The sequence below is a fragment of the Trematomus bernacchii genome, unplaced genomic scaffold, assembly GCF_902827165.1.
Source record: "Trematomus bernacchii unplaced genomic scaffold, fTreBer1.1, whole genome shotgun sequence".
Classification (NCBI taxonomy): domain Eukaryota; kingdom Metazoa; phylum Chordata; class Actinopteri; order Perciformes; family Nototheniidae; genus Trematomus; species Trematomus bernacchii.
Genome location: NW_022987625.1, coordinates 476,242 through 495,447, shown reverse-complemented (window position 1 = coordinate 495,447; position 19,206 = coordinate 476,242). Strand labels below are relative to the sequence as shown.

General features: G+C 41.8%; 1 protein-coding gene across 1 annotated transcript in view; it reads left to right on the top strand.

Annotated features, from left to right (window-relative positions):
- Positions 1-691: 691 nt before the first annotated feature.
- Positions 692-19,206, top strand: part of LOC117484399 (zinc finger CCCH domain-containing protein 18-like) — a 38,486-nt gene continuing 19,971 nt past the window's right edge. Inside the window, 10 exon segments of the mRNA XM_034132859.1 lie at positions 692-877; positions 1,943-2,916; positions 4,422-4,506; positions 4,907-5,055; positions 5,233-5,328; positions 5,447-5,589; positions 5,805-5,834; positions 6,207-6,321; positions 6,615-6,880; positions 15,889-16,071. Of these exon segments, the coding sequence (XP_033988750.1) occupies positions 1,954-2,916; positions 4,422-4,506; positions 4,907-5,055; positions 5,233-5,328; positions 5,447-5,589; positions 5,805-5,834; positions 6,207-6,321; positions 6,615-6,880; positions 15,889-16,071 (2,030 nt within the window). The 5' untranslated portion in view covers positions 692-877; positions 1,943-1,953.

The window sequence follows — 19,206 nt, the reverse complement described above, 5'->3', positions numbered from 1 at the left end:
GGAGCAATTTGGGGTGAAGTGTCTTTCCCAGGGACACAACGACATGCTGACTGCAGTGGGGTTTGAACCTGTGACCTCCTGACCCCCATACCAAGGCTCTATCCACTGCGCCACACGCCTCCACCTTGTTCATCAACAATGTAGAAAAAAAGAACAAAGCAATAGGGAAAGAAAGAAAAAACATTAAATGAAAATAAGTGATCAAGCATTTGACATTTAGTGTTGTATACAACTGCCGTCCCTGACCTATACTACCTGCACTCATCATCTGATGGAAGGTCACTGCTGCCATCTGGCTGTTAGAAGGGGAAAGATGCATTTTATTAAAAATGAACACTGGAGCCTATTTTATTGACTTTGCACTGGGTGTCTTATTATTCATAGATCTTGCTTGCTGTAGAGGTTTTTACAAAAGCACTCTCTTTAGTAGCCTATCAGAAACTATTTTCTCTCAATTTGTTAAATTACATTATTCACAGAAACAAACTGAACAATAAGTACTTTGTTAATAAAATATATGATATTAATATAATGATATCATAACATATAATAAAGATTGTGTTCATTGATGAATGTGATGTAGGCTACGCCGATCTGATTTTGTCCTGCTGGCCACATCACGATGTGCCTCGCACGGATCTCAGATCTGTTCTGCTTTGTTTCCAACGCGGTTTTTTTCTTCCGCCTGGACTGTCGTCTGTTGATGACGTTGAGGTAATGGCTGCTCTTGCTTTGCCGTGAGGAATGCCTTTTCTCTCCACCATAGCTGTTAAATTAAACCGCATGATAATATTGTAGAGTGTTAGAGAACAACACCACAGGAGAGGGGAGTTCTTACCGCAGCAGTGCCGTCTTTGAAGAGCTCCGGGTCGGCAAGGTGAATAAATGTGTGCTCGTTAGCCGCTAGCTGAGTGTAGCTGCACATTAGCCTAAAGTTAGCTTCATAGGAGGCTGCATTGTTAACAGAAACACAGACCAGTGTGCTGCACAGTTCGCACATTGCTGGAGAAGCTGTGCCATGCCGGTTAGGTCACATTAACCGGTTAATTTGTGAAATAGTTTTAGGAATACATGGGCAGAGTTGGTGAGTGCGGTGTGGTCGCTGCTCGCATTCACGGAGAGATAAGGCCTTGTTGCCTCCTCGCGCGACCGAGCTATTAGAAGTGTGTTCCCCTGCAGGAACACTTTATATTTACGATCTCTGGCATGCTGTGTAATCATGTACACATCCTTAGATGACTTGCCCCAACGAAACATTTGAAGACGAGGGTTTGAGCTCCCAGCGTCACCACTGGCAGATCACGTTAACTTATTTGTTAGCTAGCTGGCTATTGATCACGTTTCATTTGCTGTTGAATTGGCAGCGCCGTAGTTCCTCCTGTTGTCAATTATACATATTGCTATGTCTTTTCCTCATAGAAAGGTTTTTTACATTAAATGATATTCCTCTTTGCGATAGATAGTTTTATTAGATTGCTAGCGAGTTTTCTTTACTCGGGAAAAGTACACATTAATGACAAACAAACACAGTTTGCTTTCGTAGACCATTATATGATCTGTTGTATTATGAAAAGTGGGACATTCCAATCTCAAATTAAAGGTCTGGTTTGCTTATTTAGTTGGCATATATAGGGTGATAGTATGTGTAACATCTCTTGTATACAGAACTTAGTTTGTCTGATGGGTTTTAGCTGCTTGCAGTTGAACAAACTGGGTGCATAATTTAAATGTGTTCAGCTTAATTGTTTGGAAAATATTCCAATATATGATATGGTATGTAACCTGGCTGACGTGTACGGTTGTTCAAGTTAGGTTTTTGAATAGATTCTGGCTTGATGTTTTCATTATATAGAAAAACACAAATGTTCACTATTCAACATGTTTACTTGGACGTTTCAATGTGACTGGTTTTCACAAACTACTATATTTCTGTTTACTCTAGAATATTCTCTAATGGATACTCCTGAAAGCCATACCCAATCCCCTCAGTCCCCTGAGGAGGAGGAGGAGGAGGAAGAGAAGGGCCTTTCTGACAGTGAGCTGCTGGATTCTCCTGATGAAGATGAAGATGGGGTAATCTCAGACAGTGAGTTGGTCAATGAAGAGGAGAATGGGGGACTTGAGGAGGAAGAAGACATGTTGGAAAGCAGAGGAAGAGGATCGGAATTAGAGGAGGAAAGGGATGAAGACGATGAGGTTGTCCCTGACTTTGTCTCAGACCCTGAAGATGAGGAGCCTGAAGGAGTAACAGGAGGGATGGAACCTGAGGATGGGACCATTTTGCTGATGGAGGGGGATGAAGATGGTCCGCAGGGAGGCCAATTGGATGGGGAGGACGAGAAGAAAGGAATGGAGCCAGAGGAGGGAGTCTTTGACACCCCGCAGTCTCCAGACTCCGAGCCAGAACAGGGCAAGAGCTTTATTGCTGAAGAAGATGAAGAAGACGGGGAGGAAGGATACGGATACAGCAAGGATGACTCAGCAGATCCATTGGCAGCTGAGGTGGATGACGAAGACAAAAGTAAGGCAGTCGCAGAGAAGAGGATGAGAGCTCAGGAAGAGGAGAGGAGAAAAGCGGTGGCAGTGAGGGACCTGAAGGATGACTCGGTGTCTGTTTCCCGGGAGGTAGACGAGCACGAACTTGATTACGATGAGGAAGTCCCAGAAGAGCCCAGCATCCCTGCACCTGACGAAGAGGAAGATGAGGAAGAAACTAAAGCAGCGGTAGAAGAGGAAGAAAATGAGGACAAGAGATCTAAGAGGAGGGAGAAGAAACCTATCCTTCCCCCTTCCCCTAAAGACAGTGAATACAAGAGGACAGGCGACTCCAAAGGCCCCGAGAGGATGCGCAGAGATTCCTTCAGAGACAAAAAGAAGGAGGAGGATGATGGAGAGATTGATGAAGGGGAGATTGATGTAAGTGTTCCCAGTTTGAATGCTATACAGGGGTTTTTCTAGAAAGATATAGTATGAGGGCGCTAAAGTCACTTCCGGGCCCGCCCTCTTTCCGGACAAAATAATGTATTATCGACGCGGAAAATAATAGTTTCTTAATGTCTTGAAGCTGCTGAGTCATATATAGCACCTCAAACAACAAATTAATCCAGAGTTACGGTTTCTTTATTTCCTCTACAGACAGTTCAAATAAACTATCTAATTTAGAAATCACAGTTTCGGGGTTAGCCTGCTGCCTGCCACTCGTCCACCGGCAGACCGACCAGACATCCATCCCCTATTGATTCGGAGCTCTGTAAAAACAAAGCTGTGTCTGCCATCTGACAGTCCATTCAACAAGACTTTCATATTTTTGGAGTAATTATACAGTTTTTCACAAACAGAAATATTGTTTTTCTGGCATCACTTTAACATTTTACAGGGAAATTCTGCATTTAGGTATGAGGGCGGACGTTAAAAGTAAGTGTGCGCAGTGCCCCTGTTACCCGGTTTAGACAAAACCCTGCTATATTCTTCAGTAGGGTGATTGATGGGGTGCAGGCTAATGGCAACGAAATGCCTTCTGTATATACAAGTTTTGGCAGCTGTTTTTCTAGACTGAAATTCTGAGTTGTGTTTTGTTTAATTCATCAATACAAAACTTTTTTAAATTGTAGCTTTTGATTTTATGGACTCGACAGTTAGATGTCCTAAACTTTTCAAAGCATTGGTCAGGGGCCTATTAGGGTTTAGTTCAATGGACCTGCATTGGCTAAAATAAAGCCGTTTTTAAATGTTGATCCTTTCCTGGATGTACTCTTCTGTGTTTTGTCCACCTCAGCCCGCTAGTCTTACTGCTCTTCTGCTCTGCAGCCTACACTACAATTTACTATCAAATACCAAATACCATTTTATTGGTTTTTCAGTTGAATTATACTTAAAGTTCAGGGTTCAGGGTCAACTGTTAAAAACATACTGTTCACATTATTCTTTTCAATAAATGTATGTTTTCAAAGTAAATGGATAATCGTGATATCAATTATTGACCCAAATAATCGAGATTATGATTTTTGCCATAATCGAGCAGCCCTAATTCAAATCATATAAATAACTTAATAGTTTGAACCAGGACCATTAGTATGTCAGTGAAGTAGCTTGTAAACATGGGACAAAGGCTACACCTATTATTTTAATAACAGACACACATGATTTAATCCTCTGCATGTTCCCTGCTGCTAAGTTTATATAAGTATTGGATCAGACTCCATATCACCAGTTACTCATTAATAAGGAAATTGTATTGGGATCTGGATAAAACAACTTTATTGAGACATCCATACTGAACAATATTTATAAAATAATGCATTAAAAAAGCTTAAATACCATTAGTACACTAAAACAATTCCGGTATGGTGTCATCCCTAATGATTCATATGTAGGATTCGTTCAGACCTTCTTATGTGTCATGATGTGTTATGTCTGGGCAGGATGATGACCTGGAGGAGGGGGAGGTTAAAGACCCGTCCGACAGAAAGATCAGACCACGTCCCATCTGCAGGTTCTTCATCAAAGGTAGGTCTGTGTGTGTGTAAATCACACTCAGAACATGGATTGCCAGATTATTTTTTCGTACTTGCTAGTCAGATCCTTTGTAGCTTAGCCTTGTCAAAGTAAAACACTCTGAAATAAAGTATTTGACTTAAGACTGTATGTCAGTGATTGTTATGTTCTACAGCAGGGAGAGTCATTGTACTTAAAATAGATTTGTTTCTTTTTCTACTGCTCATAGTAAGACATGCACTCGATTAAAAACATGGAGATTAATCAAAATGTAATTCTTTCTTAAAACACCATATTGTTGCATCCATCATTACACTCTAATTTGATAATTTAGTTCGTACCAAAAAAGTATGACAAAGTGGTTATGGTATCAACTGATTGTAAACCGGTACGTTGTTTTTTTGTCCTCCAGGGAATTGCACTTGGGGTATGAACTGTAGGTTCATCCACCCTGGAGTCAATGACAAGGGTAACTATTCTCTCATCAGTAAGCCTGACCTCTTCTCACCTAATGGTGCGCCTCCTGGAGGACCACACCCACTCATACCCAACAATCCCTGGGTAAGTATTTGTTGCTTTGGTTAAACACTCAAAAACAATGTATAATTTGGGGCATTTTGAAAAAGCTGCTGTACAGATTAAAACATAAAGATTAAAAAATGGACCCGAATAAAATGTCCAGAACTGTATCTCTCTGCGAGCATTTGTACAAATATTAGGCAACTGTTCCCACGTTAGGTTGGACCTGCAGTGGAGGAGCTCCCCCCACCTCCTCCTCCAGTGGAGCCTCCTGTGGAGAGTGCCTGGGAGCGAGGTCTAAGGCATGCCAAAGAGGTAACACTACTATGAAAATTCTCTTCATGTCATCATTAAACCGTGTTGATGCTCTCTTTCACCAACACTTATCAGTGTTTAATCCAGTGGTTGTGTGGTCCGGCTCTGTTTCCCATAGGTGCTGAAGAAGGCCACCATTCGTAAGGAACAGGAGCCCGACTTTGAGGAGAAGCGTTTCAACGTGACCATCGGAGAGGACGAGAGAGAATTTGACAAAGAGAATGAATTCTTTAGAGAACGCAGCTACCGCATCATCAGAGAGTATGACCTTTACATTGAACACATTGTTTTTCTGATAGTGTCCCCTGCACCTTTTGCTGTTACCTTAAAAGTACTTACATTCTTAGGCTACAATAACATCATCTTTGTATTTTTTAAGTTATATTATATATTATATATAACTACAAATATATCCGTGACGAATATGAATAAATAGATTGTTCTGTCATTGATTCAAATGTCTTTTCCTCTTTCAGCGAAATGGAATTCAGAGATCCTGTATATGGGTGAGTGTAGACCAACTTGAACAACTTGAATGAAACTCACTAAGCCTTAGTCTAGACAGATGTAACTGGGAGACCAAGAGCATTGTCTTTTGTATGAAACTGTTGAAAAGGACACTGCCTAACATTTAGGTCACAGTTGAACAGACTATTAATGATTTGTGCACAGCTTTTTGGTCTATGTCTCTTGTCAGAGATGTGCGTATTGCTTATTTAAGTCAGGTAATTCATTAAACAACAGTGTATAAGGCATCTCTGTTCTTTCTGAAAACTGAAAAAAGTCAGTCTGACTCATGAATATATAATAAAAATGTATATCAAGTATTTCCCAATGTGATCCGTAAACATTCAAATAACCTTTGTGGAATATTGCAGTGACCCCTATGCTGATCCATACTATGACTATGAAATGGAGGCCCTATGGCGAGGTGGTCAGTATGAAAACTTCAGAGTGCAGTACACAGAAGCCCCTCTTCCTTACCCCTACAGTGTGAGTATTCTCCGCAGACTGCTCCGAGTGTTCAGGTTGTCAGCGCAAAATCAAGAAACATGTCTAAGCATAGACCAAGCAGAGCACAACATGTGAACAACATGTATAGTGGACAGTACAATGACATGTGAGAGTAATGCTTTTTATTAAGTACAGTCACCACTTGTTCTTTACCTGGACACAGCCTTTTCCTTTAGAAATAAACTCATCAGTAGGAATGAATGGGCCTTAGAATGAGTTCCACAGGAAGACAAACCTTTTTAGCTAGAAAACTAAACATATTTATTTGACAGGAGCGAGAACGTGACCAGGACCCTCGGGAGAGGCACCGGGACCGAGAGAGGGAGAGAGACCACCGTGAGAGGGAGCGCAGGCAGAGAGAGAGAGAGAGAGAGCGAGAGCGCGAGAAGGAGAGGATGCGGCGGAAAGACGAGTGGGAGAGGGACCGGATGAAGCGGGATGAGAAGGAGAGGCCGAGGATGCGTCCTCCTCGAGACCCCAGGGAGAAGAAAGACGAGGACAAAGTGAAACCACGTTCTCCCCTCAGTCTGCCTCCTAAGTAAGTGAAGTTTGAGCTGGCTTCAGGTATAGTGTTTTATTATCTGAGATTTTCCATATCATCTTCTTGGGGTTGTCCTTTACCTGCTCAAAATGATCCCACACTTGAACATAAATAATGTAATGACCAGGGGCCTCATTTATAAAGGGATATACGCTCAAAAAATGGCGTACGCCAGTTTCTACGCAATGTTTGCGATTTATAAAATACTAACTTGACGGGAAAATGTGCGGTCCTCCACGCAAACTCTAACCCATGCGTACGCACTAAGCACAACAACGGGAGAGACGAGAAACTGCGACACCGTTGGCAGAAGGAAGAATGGAGAGAAATATGTGGAAATAAATAAAATGTTACCTCTCATTTATCAAATATGAAGAATTCATTTTCAAACATTGATTAAAGCCAATCTTAAAATGATTAAACAAACGCCTGTTTGAGACTCCTCAGTGCACACAAAAACATAACTTGGAGAAATAAATAAATACGGATATGTTATTTAAAACCACCTCGAATATGTTGTGTTAATGTTTTGAAATGTTTTCTCATAAATGATGCGGTAAGCAGGAGGACAGAATGACGTCTAAACTGACGCCGTTTTGCTTTTCTATAGGTTGTATATACAAGCATGGTTTTATATACTATCACGTTTAATCGTGTTTTATGCCGTTTGCCAAGACTTGATAAGTCGCTCGTAAAACACAGGAGGTATGGAAACTAAGAACACCATATGTGGTAAATTGTACAGCTAATATAACACAACACATTAGTTGTATTTCCTTTAACTGGTGGATTATGGATATATAGTTGCTGATCGACAGCTGGAACACAAACCACCAAATACAACAAAAATAATTCAGATCCAGTCGTCATGACTCCACTCCGGAGGGATTCCCCGATCATTGCTTACAGTTTCTCATCAAGGGGGGGTCTCCTGTCCCCGGGACAAACACACTGCCTGAGGAAGGTTAGGTTATGTGTATTTTTTTTGTCATTAACTTTTTTCGGACCACTTATTTATTTATTTTGGTGACGATCCGACCTCCATGCTGCTACTCTGGTTCAAACTGCATCCACCAAACAATATGATTTATCTCCACCTCCCCAAAATAACCAAAATCTGACACGGTGTGAGATGTCTTTTTTAGCTGTTCGGTCGTAATTTCCTGCGATCTTCTTCATGCAGTCAGTCAAAATGAATGAATGAATGAATGGGCGTTTCTTTGACTATTTATAGGCAAATATGGGCGTTACGTGAAGCCTGCAAAAGCTGCGCCGCATTTCGAGTCGATTGTGATTTATAAAGGGAAACAGGCGTAGGAAGTGCCGGTACGCAATTCCCTCGCCGGTACGCAATGTTTTGTGAATCGGAAAATGTCGGAACATTTCTGTACCTATTTTTTTGCTTTGTACTACGTAAGCAACCTTCTCACGTCAATCCCCAGGCCTGAATGAAGTGTGAAAAAAAACTCTGTCTTGGCTGTGTGAGGGTTCTTCAGCTGAAGAACCCTCACACAGCCAAGACAGAGTTTTTATTCTTTTTAATATAATGTTTTCAGGAGCACAGAGTTCTTCATTAATCCAGCCTATATGTTTGCTCTTAAAGAAAACCAGATTGATGCATTTAACTTTAAAGGGGACCTATCATGCAAAATGCACTTTTTGATGTCTTTTATACATAAATATGTGTCCCCGGTGTGTCAGGGAACTCACGCAGCGTCAGAAAATAAAACCCTCTCTCTTTTCCTCCGTACCCAAATCTCTAAAAACGGAGGTACAACGGAGCTGATCCAGATTTGCGTCCGATATGACGTCATTTCGGCAATGCAGACCCACGGCACTATCAGAAACGTTGCTATCAGAAACAATGCCCGACTGTTTTGGACGTAATATGGTTGGTGCATGTTTACATTAGCATCACTAACACTCAGAGCTAACCTGTACTGGAGAGCATGTGTGTGAAGAAGCAGGAAATAAAAAGGAACTCATACTTGATAATCCATGATATGGCGTTTCATCACGGCAGTATCTGCCGGTAGAATCTCCCGCATGAGCAGGAATAAGCTCCGCCCCTCTTTTTTTATCAATTTCTTCTTTTCTTTTTTTAAAGCTTTATACACAAAATCAGCACTTTTGAAACAGGAAGTGAAATAGAAGGATGTGAGGCATGGCTAGAATGGGTGATCTGTTTGGTATTTTGAGCAAAACACTTCATAGACATGTTTTTTATATATTTTTATATATCTGAGACCTATGCTATTGCCTAAAAATAGGATGATAGGTGACCTTTAAAATCTCCTATCATTATCCTCGGGGGGAGTTTACCCCTGGAGCCTTTAGCAGAGGCCTGTACTACGAATCCAGTTCAACATACCCTGGATATGTTTTGAGTTACCTGGCTTACCTAATCCAAAACAAACGCGCTCTCGCTAAGCGGTCCTACGACGCTGGTTATCAATTTGGTAACTCAAGCCAGGGTTTCTCTGTCCGGCTGAGTGCGCGTTCACATGAAAGGGGCGGGGTTAGCAACATTTGACCAATCACAAACAGGGACAAGCGTACTGACAGCGCAGCGTCATACTTCCTGAATGAAAAGTGAACTATAATATTAGACAAATATGAAGAAGTTAAACTTTAAACATCCATGACTTAAACACTTTATCCAGGATAAAAGCCACATAGCTGCACCTGCAAGATGAATACAGCTGGTAAAAGAAAAAGCGTTTGAATGCGTACATTAACAGGTTTATGAAATCACTGCCCCGTCCAAGACACGATCTGACTTTAATTACATTTGACTCGAGTGTTTCGTCAACTTAATGTGTTGCTTAAAATAATACTTCTGCATACAGTATGTGACACTGTGAGTGTTGCACGGCCAGATACGGCTCAAGAAGCTGACTCAGATAAGGAAATATATGATATATTATGATGTGATATGATATGAATGATAATGGGACACATCGACATCTGCACTCACAGTGCCGCGGACTGTACGTAATGTTACTTTGTGGCAGATATTTAAGTAAGCTTTCTTAACGCTAATGTTATAATAGTCAGATTGCTCTGAAGATGGGAGGGGATATTCTATAAATGTTCACGTTCACACAGTCAGTTGATTTTTGCCGGCCGTCTTTCCTGCAACGGCAGTTTTTCTGTATTTCCTCTATCCTGTAATATGACTTGATAACTTTAAACTCCGCACACGGAGCTCTGATTGGTCAGCAGGCGGTGCTTTCACTGAGTTGATCTCTTATCCTGGAACCAACCTGCTCCGGAGCAGGTTAGCCGTTCAGCATAAGTTACCATGGAGATCTAGCCCGGTAAGAAGAGAACCAGCGTCGTAAGACCGGAAACCCAGAGTTTTCCCTGAAGTTAGCTCCCTAAGCGAAAATCTGGCTTCGTAGTACAGACCTCTGGTCTGAGGTCAACTCACAACAGTTTCACAACATCCTGTTGGAAACGCTGTAATGACACTGACATGGCAGTATGGTTATACAAAACTATTCCTCTTAATGTGCAATGAAATACTTCAGCTGAGTCTGAAATCTTTCAAGTCATCTTTAAAGCTATACTGTGTGTACAATTATTAGGCAAGTTGTATTTTTGAGGATTATTTTAATTATTGAACAACTACAGTGCTCTGGGTCAATCCAAAATGTTAATAAGCCTCCCTATTTCTGTGTGTGAAATTGTTCCATCCTAAAAAAAATAAAAACTAATGCTTCTGCAGTCTAGCTGCAGCTTCTAGCTACGGTCTTCTGTAAAAGAAATGTCCTGAATGTGGCATCACACACAGGACTTGAGTCTGAACACAGCAGACAACAGGAGTATTTACAACAGCATGTAAAAACAAAAATAGTGCATGTGGGTGCACACTTATTCTCTGTCTTACTGTTACATAAATCCCATGAATGTATGAGATTAAGTTAGCTTCATCATATCTCAATCAGAGATCAACATTTGTTTAAGTGAATAATAAAGTTTCTATCCGGTTATTATCAGCCTGTCACTAATTATTTTCAGGGAGGGGGGGGGGGGGTGAGGAGAAACAGAGGAGAAGGAGATCGCGGAAGCTTTTCTCCTGCCTTCACAAACTTTACACACGTATTTATCGTCTGAAAATAGCAAGAGGACGTTCATACAATGCAATCCAAGACTTGATTAAATCCAACAAAAACATGACATGATGGTAACGCAAGTATTTTTCTAAAACATAAATCCATGTGGGTCTGAGCGGAGCGGGTCATTCTGCCTGTTGGTTCTGGACTGATTCAGAGCGGGTCATTCTGCCTGTTGGTTCTGGACTAATTCAGAGCGGGTCATTCTGCCTGTTGGTTCTGGACTAATTCAGAGCGGGTCATTCTGCCTGTTGGTTCTGGACTAATTCAGAGCGGGTCATTCTGCCTGTTGGTTCTGGACTAATTCAGAGCGGGTCATTCTGCCTGTTGGTTCTGGACTGATTCAGAGCGGGTCATTCTGCCTGTTGGTTCTGGACTGATTCAGAGCGGGTCATTCTGCCTGTTGGTTCTGGACTAATTCAGAGCGGGTCATTCTGCCTGTTGGTTCTGGACTAATTCAGAGCGGGTCATTCTGCCTGTTGGTTCTGGACTAATTCAGAGCGGGTCATTCTGCCTGTTGGTTCTGGACTAATTCAGAGCGGGTCATTCTGCCTGTTGGTTCTGGACTGATTCAGAGCGGGTCATTCTGCCTGTTGGTTCTGGACTGATTCAGAGCGGGTCATTCTGCCTGTTGGTTCTGGACTAATTCAGAGCGGGTCAATCTGCCTGTTGGTTCTTGGACTGATTCAGAGCGGGTCAATCTGCCTGTTGGTTCTTGGACTGATTCAGAGCGGGTCATTCTGCCTGTTGGTTCTGGGACTGATTCAGAGTGGGTCATTCTGCCTGTTGGTTCTTGGACTGATTCAGAGCGGGTCATTCTGCCTGTTGGTTCTTGGACTGATTCAGAGCGGGTCACTCTGCCTGTTGGTTCTGGGACTGATTCAGAGCGGGTCATTCTGCCTGTTGGTTCTGGGACTGATTCAGAGCGGGTCATTCTGCCTGTTGGTTCTGGGACTGATTCAGAGCGGGTCATTCTGCCTGTTGGTTCTGGGACTGATTCAGAGCGGGTCATTCTGCCTGTTGGTTCTGGGACTGATTCAGAGCGGGTCATTCTGCCTGTTGGTTCTGGGACTGATTCAGGGGAAGGGTTGCTCGCTCACAGACACGCTGCAGCGCCGTGCACACAGAGATCTGCTGGGGACGGAGAGAATGGAGCGTTCAGAAGTATAGTGATACTGTAGAAGGCTTGATGTGGACAATGCTCGTTAGCCATTAGTGTTTTCGCGTAAGCGCAGAAACACAAGCAATCTGGCCAAACATCTGGCCAAAAGGCATCATATTCAGACGGAGAAATGCATCATTTTTTTAAGAAGTGATTATATTTCACATCATTAATCGAAATCTGTAAACCAACTAAAGGTATTAAATAAATGCAGTGTTTCCCATAGGTTTACTGCCTTGGCAGGGTGCTGAATTTTTGTTTTGTTTTATCCTCTGGAGCAGAGAGGAGCTGTGGATTATTGTTATCGTACAGTAACAAAGTATTTGTACATTAAAAAGTAATAAAGTACAGTGTTACACTGTACTTTATTACTTTTATTCAAACTGTATTCCCTTCTTATCATGTAGCCTACACTTCTTCCTTTCATTGATACATTTAAATCACCTGACTACAGCATATAACATACCTGCTGCAACCCTGTGCTGCTTCTCTCTGCCTCATCCTCTATTGCTGGAGGCAGCTCCACCTCATCTGATCTCTGATATGAAAGCAATCGTGTTATGATCATATTGAGCTATTGGTGTGAGTCTAACATTAAACAAGCAGTCTGCTTGTCATACATTGCTGACCATACATTTTAAGAGGCAATTTGTTGAGTCACTGCCGCTAAATGCCGGTAGCATCAAGCTAGCAAATCCTGCATTAGCCTCACATCAACAGGTGCAAGAACATCCAATTATCCTGAGCTAATTTACTGAATAAACCAACTCACATCTCCTGTCTTTTTTTTCACCCGACTCATTAGACTATTCTTCTGCTGGCGTTTCATTGTTGTTTTCTGTCAAATTCAATACTGTAGTTCAAAACCGCGGTACCTGCTCACCATCTGTGAGCTATTTTTAGAATGCGCACGCTACGTTCGTTGTCGCGTTCGCGCGCGTCCACCTGGGCAGGCTGTGGGTGTTTCTCAATCGCGAGTAAAGCTGCTCCAGAGCCACTATTTCAAGCATACTACGTCATCGAGTGCCGCCGAAGTACTGTTCCAATCTCCAGCATACTTGGAAATCTACCGAGCCCGGCGTACTCCGTTTGGAGAAATATCGAGTCTGCACATGAGTAGACTTCACGGTCTTAAAATCCCCACAATGCTTTGCGCACGGACCAATTTCCCCAAATCTGTGGCGGAAGATGTAAGGCGGGGCCTCTCATATGAAGCACACCTGCACACTTGCTAGCCTGTTCCACTCTTTGTTTTCCGAATGCCAGGAAGTATTCTTGCCTCGCTTCTGAAGCAAGATGCTCGGCAGACATGTGCTACCAAGCAAGCGTACTCGAGATTGAGAAACACCCTGTGTGTGTCCTTCTCCTCCGTGACGATGATGATGGCTGTAGCTAACGGTAGTTCTACAGAGGAGTTTACAACACACATTAACACACATTTCCCAAAAATATTCTCTATAAACATTATTAATTGCTTCACATATTAACTGGAAATGAAAGAACACTATGTTTATATCAATTGTACATACCAAGAATGCGACCAAAGGCATGGAACGTCAAAGATTGGAGCGGATTGTGGTCACCATAAACATGTGGCTGTCCTGTTCACATGTAGCTTCCTCACTAGTACACATGGTACATATTTTACACATTTCAACTACTGCCAGCAGGGGGAGACAAATCCAACAAATGAACAACAATGTCCTGATGAGGACATAACAATTATACACACCTTGACATAAGGTGTTGATTTCCTTAGGCCACACCCTCCCTCATTACACAAATACACATCACCTGATATCCTTAAATCCAATACAATCAAGTTCATACAGCTAAGAGTTGGAAAATATACATAAAAATGATGATATTGTCCAAAACTCACTTTCCTAATAATTATTTCAGATGAATCAAATAATTTCTATCGATGTGCTCAGTTCCATCTGATCAAATCTTGTTCATGGTTAAAGAAGAAGAACTGGTTGGAACTTATGTATGAATGTCACAATACCAAAAATGTAGTAGTCGATACCAATACCAATAAAATATCACGATACCAAAGTGGAGTACAAAACAATAAATCCCATGTAGTCAACTACACTACTATGATAGTCTACTCTGTTGCTTTGAATTTCACTTCTTTAACAGAAAAAACTAGTTAAATTGAATTCAGGACTGTACATATAAACATTTTCAAATAGGTTAATGCAAGGTAGTTGCCTCAACTAATGTTAAAAACGTCTTTATGCTGAACTTCCTGAAGCCTGTATGCTCTGATGTGTTTACTTTTTTTTGAACAACCTGCTTTAAAATAGAAATGTATGACGTTAGGGTTATGCAAAGGTCAACATCAGATTACATCCACTGATGCCTTTCCAGAAAACTCCTCCAGCAGTCATTAAACACAGAGGAGTGCAAACATCCTAGTAGCTTTGGTTGTTCTTCCTGGCCTCATGGGTTTATTTGCCCTGCTTCCCTTTATTCATACCTTTCCTAAATGAATCAAGTTGATGATAAGAAAAAATATTTGCGGGCTAATAATAGCTCATGTTATGATTCTATTTATAGCTGTGAGTTGTGCTCTGAGGTCACATGTTTGCTATTGCATCATACCTGCAGTGTCTCATCCACTGGGGGATATGTGCCCTTTGTGTACTTATGTTGTGTATGTACATACATAAGGAAATCAATTGATTAATTGGGTTGAAGCAGATTTTGTAATTCCAGCTATGATTTCCGGTTCCAGGTTGACGGTAGTTTTTAGTTTAATTCTACCTTATGAAATGTGATATCAAGCTTCAAAGCAGCACATTGTCCAAAGACACTTGCTATTTAATAGTAAACGCATCCTCCTCAAATAAGATGTAATGCCTAGACTAAACCATACAGCAACAAACACAGAGAAAGGTCTCCTTCAAAAAAGTGTTTCTTGTATACAAGATCAATTCACAGTGGGAATATCCACTCGTAGTGTTCATTTCCTCCAACAAATATTTACATGAACTCTTAAAGATAAACATTTGAATCTGGCTGTGTTTGCAAAAATAAACATTGGCCTCTCTCCTTGGGAAAATCCCATACATGTTGATTGTAAATGTCACAGCTGTGAATTATCTAGCGGCTTATTGCAAATCAGCTCCTTTCTACAGTATGTCAGCAGGTTATTACTTTTTTTTTTATGACACGATGATGCAATCAATCCACATGTTTTTTTATTCTCTTTCTGAAATATATATATTCGTTTTTTGTACTCCTGGGTTTTACATTCTTGGGGTCAGGGGGGACTATCTGATAGTCCCTTTTATCCCTTGCAAAAGAGGGTGAAGGTGGATATAGATGTTAGGGTGTAGTGATTCATAAATACACTCTCAAACTGTTATCACTCTGAAACATTTCAGCCTATCATATGGACTCTTAAAGACAACCATTTTACAAATGATGTCTTTGCTTCACCAGGGGAAACATATCACCGTCTCACTGTGCAGAGCGGCATGATGTGAACATATAGCAACAATGAGTCTAATAACATTTAGAATTAGATAGGGTCTCTCAAGCAGTCTAACTGCTTTTCAGGCTCGGTCACCTCATCAAAACAGGCAATATTTAAAACAGCATAGAAATGATCAGATTTCTCAAGTTTATACAAAATTAGAAAATAGTTTGTTTTTTTGTTTTTACTCTGCTCCTTGTCTCTAACCCTCTGTTGATCTTTAATTGAATCTCCTCAGCAGGCCGATGGAGCCTCCTTTGAAGAAGGATGATCTTCCAGTCATGAGGCGACCAGATGAGTGGAAGGACCCCTGGCGTCGGTCCAAGTCCCCCAGGAGACGCCCAGGGCCTGGCTCCCCACCACGAGACCGCCGGCGCCATCGGCCCTCGGGCTCCTCTGTCTCTATGTCCAACTCCTCCAGGTAGGACCTTCTTTTCAGTCAGGATATCAATGACGAGAGCCATAATGCGTTCCGATGTTCATGATTATTGGAGAAACTATATTCGACTATGGCCCTAGGATCTTCTTTTCAGTGAGGATATCCTGTGTCCTTATGAGGGGCAAATAGTTTTGTATTGTGTTAAAACACGCAGCATTGCCGTTATCTTCCTGCAAAAAAAACTAAATGTCACAAAAGGATGCCTGCCGTTAGGGTTAAGTCCCCAATAAAGGTGCACTCAAATGATGCCACACATACAGTGCAGGTTCATCTCAATAAATTAGAATATCGTGGAAAAGTTTATTCATTTCAGTATTTCAATTCATAAAGTGAAACTCATATATTATATAGATTCATTCATCAAGTGTTTCTTTGTTTTAATCTAGGTGATTAGGGCTTACAGCTAATGAAAACCCAAAATTCAGTTTCTCAGAAAATTAGAATATTACATAAGCAATTAACCAATTAAAAAAAAAAAAGAACATTTAAATACAGAAATGTTAATGTTTCTGCTCTCACTACACGGCGTGGCATGTGGGTGATCAGCCTGTGCCTCTTCAGAGGTGTAATGGAAGCCCAGGTTGCTTCCATAGCGGCCTTCAGCTCGTCTGCGTTGTTGGGTCTGGTGTCTCATCTTCCTCTTGAAAATACCCCATAGATTCTCTACAGGGTTCAGGTCAGGGGAGTTTTCTGGAACAAAGCACAGTAATTCCATGGTCATTCAACCAGATGTTGGTACTTTTGGCAGTGTGGGCAGGTGCCAAGTCCTGCTGGAAAATGAAATCAGCATCTCCATAAAGCTTGTCAGAAGAAGGAAGCATGAAGTGCTCTAAAATGTCCTGGTAGACAGCTGCGTTGACTTAATAAAACACAGTGGACCAACAGCAGCAGATGACATGGCTCCCCAAACCATCACTGACTGTGGAGACTTCACACTGGACTTCAAGCATCTTGGATTATGTGCCTCTCCACTCCACAGACTCTGGGACCTTTATTATGTGTGACTGGCGAAGCCACACACAGTCTAGTATTCGACATACTTATCTAATCTTATTTTCCTTCTTCCGCCACAAATGGTGTCATGCTACTCGTCTGGCAGCGTTGACCTGAAACACACAAAAAACACATCAAAACGTGCGGAATGACCGGGATCGGGTTGCTATGTCTTTTATAAAAGATTCGCCTAGCCCTTTTCCCGCAAATCGCAGAAAACTGTGATAATTTGCCCCATAGGAATGAATGGGAAATCCATTTGAACAGAGCTCAAAAACACCCCACTTTGACCCCATACAGATTCCACATACTTTAACGTAGAACAAAAGTTACAAGTTTAAACGGTTCTCGGGACTATGGATATTTTTTTATAGCTAGTACGGTTCTCACGTAGTCGCAGCTTACGTTTTGTGAAAATGTCACACTGTTACACATTTTATAATGGGTGTGTATGGGAAAGCTCGTTAAGACTTTGAGTGGGTGACATCACGGCTAGAGGGGAGAGGAGCTGTCAAATCTAAAGAGTTTTTTTCCCAACTATTGCTCGGCTGGCCACAATTTTCACTCTTCATACATAATTTGGTGATCATAATGTAAGGAAATGTGTCACTCTGACAGGCTGTCTCTCGTTCACTGGCAGGGCGTTGCCGTGGAAACGCTTTGATCTTTGAACACACCTGTCGGTCGTTAACTAAATCAAGTGGTAATCTAAAGATGTTCAGAAACGATGCAGGAATGTGCTACAAGAATCCAAAAATGTAATAGATAAACAGTTGAAATAGTCAGCTAAAAGTGAGCTAAAATGAATGGCTATTCTTTGTTGTACCTTAACAATACAACTAATGCTATTAATACTTACTCAGCGGGGGTAATGTTAGCATCGGGACGCGCACCCAAGGTTCAGTCACACAGTCAACATTTCTCTGAATTTTCTAGTTTCCAAATGAAATGCAAAATGTACTTTCATCTGAAAAGAGGACTTTGGACCACTGAGCAACAGACCAGTTCCCTTTCTCCTTAGCCCAGGTAAGACACTTCTGAAGTTGTCTCTGGTTCAGGAGTGGCTGGACACGAGGAATGCGACACTTGGAGCCCATGTCCTGGAGACGTCTGTGCGTGGTGGCTCCTGATGCACTGACTCCAGCCTCAGTCCACTCCTTGTGAAGCTCCCCCAGATTATGAATGGCTTTTGCTTGACAATCCTCTCACGGACCGTCTCCACAGCAGCGTTAAAAAAATCTTGGAGGTGGGCGTATCTGAGGCTTGGGGATTTTTTTGCGATCAACCAATCACATGAATCTCCCGCCCGCGACATACGAAGCCAAAAAGCCCGAAGTAAACTGGATATAAACTCCCCAAAACAGGCGAAAACATACCACTGTCTCTGCCACCTCCCTCCATGCCTGGCTCCTCCGGTTTATATCCCGGTAGGTCTGGTCATAAAGCACCGGGTGATTGATTTCGCTACCTGCTAATTTCTCCTCCATTTTTTGGAATATGAGGAAATGATCTGCGGTATGTCTCTCCCAGCATACACGCCGTTTGATTGGCTAGAGCTTGAACTGCCAGATTTGCGTACACGGGATTGATTGGCTGCCGCTTTCACCTCAGCTTCAAAAGTTGAACATTGTTCAACTTTGAATCTTGAAAATCCTGAGAATCTCCGCTCGCCTGCCCACAATGCATTTCGGCGAAAAGTGAGGGAAAGTGACGTCACCCCATTCAAAGTGAATGGGCAGAAGCGTTTCAAGATTTTTTTAACGCTGCTGTGGAGACGGCCCGTCAAGTCTGCGGTCAACTCAGTTGCTTGTGTACTATGACTGTCTTCTGGACAACTGTCAGGTCAGCAGACTTCCCCATGATGGTGTAGCCTACTGAAGCAGATGAGAGACCATTTGAAGGCTCAGGAAACCGTTGAAGGTGTTTTGAGTTGATTAGCTGATCAGAGTGTGACACTGTGAGTCTACAATATTGAACTTTTTTCAATATTCAAATTTTCGGAGATACTGAATTTGGGGTTTTCATTTGCTGTAATCATCAAGATTAAAACAAATAATTCACTTTGTGTGAAATTAATCTATATAATGTATGAGTTTCAAATAGTATTAGTGAAATTAATCAACT